The sequence below is a fragment of the Grammomys surdaster genome, unplaced genomic scaffold (assembly GCF_004785775.1).
Source record: "Grammomys surdaster isolate TR1022 unplaced genomic scaffold, NIH_TR_1.0 165, whole genome shotgun sequence".
Classification (NCBI taxonomy): Eukaryota; Metazoa; Chordata; class Mammalia; order Rodentia; family Muridae; genus Grammomys; species Grammomys surdaster.
The window spans coordinates 13391796-13401667 of record NW_021604613.1 but is presented as its reverse complement, the minus strand read 5'-3'; the positions used below and the strand labels follow the sequence as shown (position 1 = coordinate 13401667).

The 9872-nt window shown below is 40.9% G+C and overlaps 1 protein-coding gene across 1 annotated transcript in view; it reads left to right on the top strand.

Annotated features, from left to right (window-relative positions):
* The first annotated feature begins 1684 nt into the window (after positions 1 to 1684).
* The window catches only part of Sumo1 (small ubiquitin like modifier 1), a 31964-nt gene continuing 23776 nt past the window's right edge, over positions 1685 to 9872 (top strand). The window contains exon 1 of the mRNA XM_028765683.1: positions 1685 to 1836. Coding sequence (XP_028621516.1) covers positions 1825 to 1836 — 12 coding nt within the window. The 5' untranslated portion in view covers positions 1685 to 1824. The remainder of the gene's footprint in view (positions 1837 to 9872) is intronic.

Here is a 9872-nt window from a genome sequence, read left to right as displayed (position 1 = left end):
TACATTATTTTCTGGACAGGTGTAGTGTTGACCCCTTTAATTCCAGCAGTTAGAAGGCAGAAGCAGGTGGATCTCTGTGAGTTCAAAGTCAGCCTAGTTTACAAAGTGAGTTCCACGACAGCCAGGGCTGAGAAACCATCTTGAAAAACATTTTATCTCTTTTTCTGTGTGTGTACAATATATGCATATTACAATGTACATATTTTATATTATATAATTATATGATATCTATGTATATATAATATACATATATATTATAAACATAATTACATATATTGTAATTATGGCTGGTTTTGTGTGTCAACTTGACACAAGCTAGAGTCATCAGAGAGGAAGGAGCCACAGTTGAGGAAATATCTTGCTGAGATTCAGCTTTAAGGCATTTTCTCAATTAGTGATCAGTGGTCAAGGAACCAGCCCATTGTGGGTGGTGCCATCCCAGGCCAGTCGTCTGTGGGGTTGATTAGCTCACACATGGGCACGGGGGTGGGTTCCTGTTGGGCGGAGTTGTGGGTCCTGCGTGTCTTCCACCTGGGGCATTAACTTTTAATTTTTTATGGGTGTTTTTGTCTGAACGTGTGTCTGTGAATCACATTCAGGGCTGGCTTGGTGCTGAAAAATGTATCTGATTCTCTGGGACAAGAGTTACAGGCAGCTTTGAATGCATATATGGGTCCTGGGAATCAAATATGAGTCCTCTGGAAGAGTAGCCAGTGCTCTTTGACTGCTGGGCCCTTTATAGTCAGCTCATTACTAATTACAGAAAAGGTTAGTTTACTAATGCCTTGTACTGTGAATGGTTTTTGATTTATTTTAGTTTTCATTTTCCCCCTTTACTTATTATAACCTTAATCCTAACTGAATGCTTTTGCAAGGTCACTGATTCAAAGGAAGTATGAATCATACTTTAGGTCTTTCTATGACACAAGGCAACTAGTTTATGAGTTGGAAGGAGCTCCTGCCTACAACTTCAAAACTTTCAATAGCATTTTAGTCATCTGTAGCCACCAAGACTTTGTTCTAGAGCTGGGAGTGTGGTGGCACTCGGGAGGCAGAGGCAAGACGATCTCTATGAGTTGGAGGCCAGTCTGGTTGTCACAGCAACGTTCTAGAATAGCCAAGGCTACTTAGTGAGACCTTGCCTCAAAACACAAAACAGAACAAAAGATGTGTCCTCAAGGGTCGTCTTTTTGTGTCTCCCCCTACCCCTGACCCAACAGGGTTCTTCTATGTAGCTTTGCCTGCTCTGGAACTCACTTTGTAAATGAAGATGGTCATAGAGATCCGCTTGCCTCTACCTCTATTACCCGGAGTGTGCCACCGTGGCTTGGCTCGTTGTGTTTTTTAATCAGTCATGAATGTGGCAACAGCAAGCAACAGGGGGGCCATAAAAATATTATACGGGTAATTCATTATATTCAGTGAGGGTTGGTTCAGGCCTCAGAAGCGCGCAAGGTGTCCAACAGGGAGGAGTCTAAGCGGTCAGTTTGACCCCAAACACACAGCCTGCAGGCAAAGCACTGGTTTCCCTAGGGCCTGGTTCTACCGCCCTCTGAAGATTTAGCGGTTCTCCTGCTCCAGGCAAGTAGTTTACAACCTTGAGGATTTCACCCCCAGCCTTTCCCAAGGCGTTTTCCCGCTTCCTTTTCCCGTCTTCCCAAACTCTCCTCTGCGCTCAGCGGAAGTGACGCAAGACGTAGCGGAAGTCACTGCAGCCGCGGTGTTGTGCAGTGGGCAAGGGACGGATTTGTAAACCTCAGAGTGCGGTTCTGCCTGCCGGAGGCCGCTGCGGTGCGGAGACCCCCGGGTGAATCCACCGTCACCATGTCTGACCAGGTACCAGGCCAGGGCCTTAGGGCTCAGGGCCGTCGGCGGCTAGCTGGGGCCTTGGACTGAGGCGCGGGGGAGGGGGTGAGGCTGGGGGAGGGGGCTGCCTGTGGGGAGGGGGCCGCGAGGGACGCGGAACGCCTGGCGGAGTCGGGCCGGGCCTCCTGGGACCGAGGGGTTCTGGGTTCCACGCGCCCTCCGCGGCCCTCTCCGAGGCCCCTACCCCCACGCCACCCGGCGCCGGGTCTCTCTCGATAGCTCCCATGTTTCTCGCGGGCTCGCAGGGGGCCCAGGCCCGACTCCTTGTCCCTGAGAGCAAGCAGAGGGAAAACGACCGTTTGCCTTCAGAGGACCGATGGCAGAAACAAGGCCCTAGGCCCAGTTATGTAACGGGAGGGAATCCCTGACTGGGAGGCTGGGTGGCCCTGAAAAGCAGCTCGACTCCACTTTGGGTTCTTGGTCCCGGAGAGTGGGGGGCGGCCAGGGAGCCTTGTCTGCGGTGGCTGGGAACCCAGGAGACGCTGCTTTTCCGTCGTGTTTGCCACGACGATGGAGGGTCAGTCCATCTCTGCACTCTTCAGTCTTTTTTTTCCATCCGGGGGTGCGGAGCTGTCGGCTCTTTCTCTGTACTTTCCATTTCTTACTCGGGATTGGTCCACTAACTCTCCAGTTGTAGGAGCGCTCAGAATAACCGAGAAACAACAAACTGTGTTAAGGAGTGCCACCTCCTGCAAGCCATTTCATCTGGGCTTTAACCTGCAGACGATTGGCACTTAAAAAAAAAAAGATAGCACATCTTTTGTTCTTTGATAATCAATTTTATACATGTAAATGACGCATTTAGATTGTATACACTCCCAAACCTCTCTTCAGGAGTTCCTGGACTAATTTTCGAGGAAAGAGAAAAGAACTTTATCCACGTTGTACAATTGCAGAATATTTGCAGAAAGCTGCCAATCAGTAGTAAAATGCTGTGTCTCGGTATTAGTGACAAGGATTTGCTTGGTATTTGCATTCAAATAGGAGTGACTTCTTGCCACCAAAATTTTTCTTCGTTCTATTTTAGTTACTACCTTTGTGGCTAGTTTTTATATACGTAAGGTTTTTCTCTGGCTTTCCTTTTGTTTGCTCAGATGACTTAATTTTCAGAGTATTTTTTGACTTCTACTTCTTTAGTAATAATTATTCAGTAAACGTATTTATTTATTTATTTATTTTGGTTTTTTGAGACACGGGTTTTCTGTGTAGCCTTGGTTTTCTTGGAACTCTCTCTGTAGACCAGTTTGGCCTCCAGTTTATAGAGATCAGCCTGTCTCTGTCTCCTGAATGCTGGGATGAAAGGCTTGCGCCACTACAGACTGACCAAGGTGGTTCTATTTTTATAGCCTATCCACACTGTAGACTAGTTGTGGCATGGATTTACTTATTAATAATCTGGATTAATCCTCTTTTGGGATAGAAATGACTTTATGAATAATTTGTTTATGACAGTTGTTTTAGTAACCAGAGAGGAAAGATCAGCTGTAAATGCTTGTCATCAGCCTTCTATTTTGGAAGGAACTAGAAAGCATGTTATCCTGATGAGAGGGCAACACACAGAGTTCTAACTTTTAGGTTTAGTTTTGCTCTAGTTTGAGCTCACATTATATAAGGATATGAAGAAAGAAAAGAGGTCCCTAGGACACAGGTTTTCAGGGGATCCGCAAAGTCACACTATGCTGCTTGCTGTAGGACTCACACCTCACTGTCACTGGGTTATTGAGTGTTGGACCTAGGGCCTCCTACATGTGTTCGCCAGGCAAGTACTACATCCTCATTTTCTCCTTTTACTTCATTTCACTAAGTTTCCTAGGTTGGACTGTAGCACAATTTGTCTTTGAACTTGAACTTGGATTCCCCTCAGCCTTGCAGAGTAGCTGGGATTACAGAGTTATGCTGCCACACCTAGTTGAGGTGTGTGTTTCTCATTCTTTGATGGATATTCAATGAAGTTTTTTAGAAACATGACAGAAAAAATAGAACAACCTTTTTTTTTTTTTTTTTTTTTTTGGAGACAGGGTCTTAAATATGTAGCCTTTCCTGCCCTGGAACTCAAAGTTTCTTCTGTGTCTGTCTCCTGAGTGCTGAGATTAAAGATGTCTACACCATACCAGGCAAAAACAAGTCTTTTTAATTGAGCTACACATTAGAGCAATTTCCATATGAAATAGTGCTGTTACTCTTAGAAATGTTGTCTTTAAAAAAAGTAATAAAAAGTATGCTAACATTTTAGGGGTTATTTATTTGTTCAAGTCAAGCGTTTCTTTGTGTAGCCTTAGTTGTCTTGGAACTTGCTCTGTAGATCAGGTTGGCCTCGGATCTGCCTGCCTCTACCTCCAAGAATGTACACCACCAGGGCTCCTTAGGTAGGATTTTAAATCATTGAAAGTGTGATGTTAGATTTAGGAACTGTTGCTTTAGGCTGATTGACTACATTAATATTAGTTCCCAGAACAAATTCAGTATTGAGTGTTAAAGATTTAGAGATAATGGTTAAGTGAATCCTTGCCTGTAAACAGATTAATAAGTGAGAGTAGGAATCCCCCAAGAACTGTGTGTAATAGCAACAGTGGGAGACTGAACTGTCTTCAGACGGTAGCCTTAGAGTGTACTTTTTCAAGTTGGGGTATAGATAGCGATTGTGTTTGATTTGAGTACGAGGATGCCCTGGGTTCTAACACTAGGACCCATGCACATTTTATTTTCTGAGGCAACTCTTAGAACCTTTGTATCTTGTGCTTAAAATAGTCAAATTGAATAATAGTTTGAGATGATCCCACTGTGTATCTAGGCTGGCAGTGATCTTTCTGTGTTTACTTTCTTGAGTCCTGGGATTACAGATGTATACCACTGTGTTTAAAATGAGTGGACTTTTATTGTCTAAAATAGATGACAATCTATGCCCAAATCTTGAGGAGAATTCACTGAAATTATGTAGTTTTTTTTTTTAAGAATTATGAAGGTTTTTTTTTTTTTAAAATTAGTTTATTTATGAGTACACTGTAGCTGTCTTCAGACACACCAGAAGAGGGCATCAGATCCCATTACAGATGGTTGTGAGCCATCATGTGGTTGCTGGGAATTGAATTCAGGACCTCTGGAAGAGCAGTCAATGCTCTTAACTGCTTAGCCATCTCTCCAACCGCCACCCCCACCCCTTTTTTCAAAAAAAGTATTATAGGTCTCATCATTGGTACATGATTGCCCAAAGGATGAGGATCATTTTATAACCATTAGTAGAAATTTGCTTAGCCTATAATTTCACATTTCATCAAAACCAGAAGAATATCAAAATGGTAAGATTAATTTGAACCATTATTTCCCCTTTCTTATAGTCTAGTTAGAACTATTTACCTTTTTATACCAAGTCATCAAAAGCAACTTGTACGTTTAGTATAATAAAAACAAAACAAAGTCAACCCACTTGGGAATAGCACTTCTAGAACCTGGCTGTGAAAGTGCGTCCTATATTAATCAAATCCCAAAGGTCACCCAAGATTCATGGAAAAGACCTACCTCATTTCTCAATAGGAGTTAAAAAGAAGTTGAAGTTATCTTTAGTCTTCCACATGATTTATATTTCTGGTGCTGTGATAGCATTAGTGTTTACAGTGTTCTTTATAGCTTGTTATTAATCTCTGTTGGTAACAGCTTGAGTTTGCAGGAAAACAAATAGTTGTATATTAAAATGTATAACTACACCATTCATATTATAGAACATATTAAACTATAGCAGTTAACTTTACCTTCTAGTTTGTGTTGGATACTTTAGGTATTCTAGGAGAGGAGTGCTCTATAGCTATTTGGTCGTCTTCTTGATTGAGATCTTACTAATGGATATTGCAAACTGATTATAATGAAGCATTTCAATTATAACAACTATTGTATAATATATTGAAACAGTATGATAATTATGGTTAGAGTATTCACAGTTGAGTATTTGGAAATTCAAAACTGTAAACTTTTTTTGAGACAGGGTCTCTAACCTTGACTATTCTGGAACTTCCTATTATATAGACCAGGATGGCCTCTGACTCCTGGGATTAAAGGTATATACCACCACACTCTGCAAGTAAAACATTTTTCAAGTAATTGTGATACTCCTAGATGTATTTCTAATTTTTTTAAAGACTTATTTCATTTTATGTGAATGGGTGCTCTGCTTACATGTATGTATATGTATCATGTACATGCCTGGTGCCTCTGGAGGTCATAATAGCATCAAATCTCTTGGAACTGGAATTGTGTATGATTGTTAACTGACATGTGGATACTGGGAACTGAACCTAGGTCCTCTGGAAAAGCAGTCAGTGCTGTTAACCATTGAGCCATGTCCTTAGACAGACACTGGGATTGTGTAGATAATAGTCTGTTAAAACATCTTTGGCATTTCCTTTTGGAATTCTCTGAGGTTGTAAGTATTTTCATAGATAATTGTAATATTCAATTTTAGATAGTGACTAGTAAGCAAGTTCACACTTACTGTGTTATTATTGAACATCTTAGTTTTGTAGTTCAAAAATCAGGTATTCCTGCAGCATTTCTTTTAAAGATACGTTGTGATCCCTTTCTCCTTTTCCTCCTCTTGACTCTTTGCATTTAGTTGCCTTTTTGGAGTTAATGAGGATCTGAAGGAAAAGACAGAAAGGAAGGAAGGATGGGAGTGAGGAAGGGTAGAGTTACATTCTCTTGCTGTATCTAGAGCCAGTTATAAAAATTTGATGCAACTGAAAGATGGAACACATTTGTGTAACCTGCACCCAGATCAGGAGCTCATATACTGATCTTATTTTATTTATTTATTTATTTATTTGTTTGTTTGTTTGTTTTTGTTTTTGTTTTGTTTTGTTTTTCCAAGACAGGGTTTCTCTGTGTAGCCCTGGCTGTCCTGGAACTCACTCTGTAGACCAGGCTGGCCTCGAACTCAGAAATCCACCTGCCTCTGCCTCCTAAGTGCTGGGATTAAAGGCGTGTGCCACCACCGCCCGGCTCATATACTGATTTTAAAAACTTTTTTTTTTTTTTTTTTTGGGAGACAGACCAGGATGGCATCGAACTCACAGTGATCCTCTTGCCTTTGCTTCTGCTATCACATCCTGCATACATACTGTGCTGTATTTTAAAAAAAATATATGTAGATTAGCTAAGTGTGTTGGCAAATACCTATAATCTCAGTGAGACCCTGTCTCAATCCTCAGAAAAGGGAGAAAAACCAAACAAAAAACCCCCAAAATGGCCAGGCAGTGGTGGCGCATGCCTTTAATCCCAACACTTGGGAGGCAGAGGCAGACAGATTTCTGAGTTCGAGGCCAGCCTGGTCTACAGAGTGAATTCCAGAATAGCCAGGGCTACACAGAAAAACCCTGTCTCGAAAAACGGGACAAAAAAGAAAAACAAAAACAATAGAAAAATCACACAGATAATAATTTAAACTTTTTTTTAAAGATTGATTTTTTTTTTTATGTGTATGAGTTCTGTAGCTGTCTTTAGACATACCAGAAGAGGGCATCAGATCCCTAGTACAGATGGTTGTGAGCCACTATGTGGTTGCTGGGAATTGAACTCAGGACCTCTGGAAGAGCAGTCAGTGCTCTTTAACTCTGAGCCATCTCTGCAGCCTCCTAGTTTACACTTTTTATTATATTGATTTTTTTTTGTGGGTGTGTGTCTCTACACACACATGTCATGTGTTCACATGGAGCTTAGAAGACAACTTTGCGGAGTTGGTTCTCTGTTTCCACTATGTCATTTTCAGGAATTGATCTCAGAATGTCAAGCTTGGCAGCAAGTGCTTTTATTCACTAATCCATCTTCCTAGCCCACACACAGTAGTGCTTTTTGTGTTTGCCACGTGTGTTTTGGATTCCCAAGTTGGGTAGAAGAGGGTATCAGATTCCCTGGAGCTGGGGTTACAATTAGTTGTAAGAGAATTGAACTCTGGTATTTTGCATAAGCCCAAGCTCTCTTTACTGCCAAGCTATCTCTCTAGCCTCCTTTGTGCATGTCATTGCTATATTACATTCCAGTCGGTTTTTACTGCAGAGGTCTGCCTTTTGAAGTACATTAAGGTGGTTATGTAGGCCTTATTTTTTTCTTGAGACAGGTTTTTTTACTGTAGCCCGTACTGGCTTGTAGCAGTCTTCCTCCCTCATTGATGAGAATCCATCCAGTATAGGACTTGCTTTAAACATAAGCCAAATGATACTTGCTTATAATACTTTTTTTTTTGTCAGGATTGCTTTTGGATTGATTAATAAATAGACTGATAGATCTTAGGTTGAACAAATAGGCTGCTAGGTTTTTTTTTTTTTTTTTTCATGAAACAAGTGTGGATAAAGCTTGTATTTGTGTACTGGGTAAGAGAAAATGTAGAAAGAAAACATTATTTTGTGTTTAATTTTTAGCCTGTGCTACAGGGCCATTTACAAATGGGGGAATAATGGTTCTGTTTTGTTTTGTTTGTTTTTTCCTGTGTCACCCTGGCTGTTTTGGAACTTGTCCTTTAGACCAGGTTGGCCTTAAACTCAGAGATCCACCTGTCTCTGGCTCTCAAGTACTTTGATCAAAGGTTGCACTACCTCATATGGTGAAATGATCAAGTTTAAGTTTTCCTTGTGAGAGAGAGAAAGTAGATACTGTGTGATTAACAATGTCTGCCATATCTCTAAATTAGTTTGGTTTATGCTTTTGGATACAAACAAGCCAGTTTGTTCCAGGCTTTATAGAGATCTTACAGCCTAGGCCCAAAACGGTATTTTTATACAACTAGCAGCAGATTTTCAGCTGTAATTTTTTCTTCTTGGTAAGCTGTGGTATTTAATGTTAAGCCACAGTTCAGGGTTGTAATGTAATATAAGGTAAGGTAATGTAGTGTATCTTGATGTAATGAACTATCTTGAGTGCTTGACTTAAACTTTGAAGTGAGTTATATCTGATTGGTTCTATTCCAGATATTTGGTCCTGTTTCATTCAGTTTGATCCATTGCCCACCAAGCTATCTTGCCTAGTCAGTTTTTACATTTTAATAATAGATTGAAGAATTGGAATGCTCAATTTTGTTTTGTGGGGCTTTCTTCATTAAGAAATAAAATGGAATAAATAGATGTCTGCATTTTTTTAAGTTTAAATGCACTTTTAGTGAAAATTTTTATGGAAAATGTAAATGTGTATAATGTATCTCATATGTTCATATCTTTTATTATTTTTTTGAATCCACAGAATCCAGCAACACTTCATGTTATTTTAAAGCCAGTCTTAGGCATCCACATGTAAATAGGGCTTTAAATTTTTTGAAATTGTAATATAATTACAATTTCCCATTTCCTCCCTCCAAACCCTCCCTTTTGCTCTTTAAAATTCATAGCCTCTTTTTCTTTGTTATATGTGTGCATGTGGATTCCTAATTACATAAGTACAACTTGCAGTCTGTCTAATGTACTTGTATGTTTTCAGGACTGACCACTTGATACTGGTGTGGTCTAAGACTATTATTCCCTTCGTGGCATTCCTTAGCAGTTCTCTTGAGCACAGTCTCTCCTATCCACATTACCATTTCCATTGCGCTCATCCTTGTTCAGGTCTTGTTTAAGCAGCCGTGGGTATGTAGCTTCTGACACTTCTAGGAGACACAGTCCATACTCTCAACAGCAAACCTTGCAAAGGACTTTTCTCTTTCTTCCTTCCCTCCTTCCCTCCTTCCCTCCTTCCCTCCTTTCTTTCTTTCTTTCCTTCTTTCCTTCCTTCCTTCCTTCCTTCCTTCCTTCCTTCCTTTCTTTCTTTCTTTCTTTCTTTCTTTCTTTCTTTCTTTCTTTCTTTCTTTCTTTCTTTCAATATACCCACTTTTAATATGCTGTGTCCTACTTTCTGTCCCTCCCTCCTCCTCTTCCTCCTCCTCCTTTTCTCTCTCTCTCTCTCTCTCTCTCTCTCCCTCCCTCCCACCCCCCCTCCACCCCCCCTCCCCCTCTCTCTCTCTCTCTCTGTCTCTCTCTCTGTCTTGTCTTCTTTCT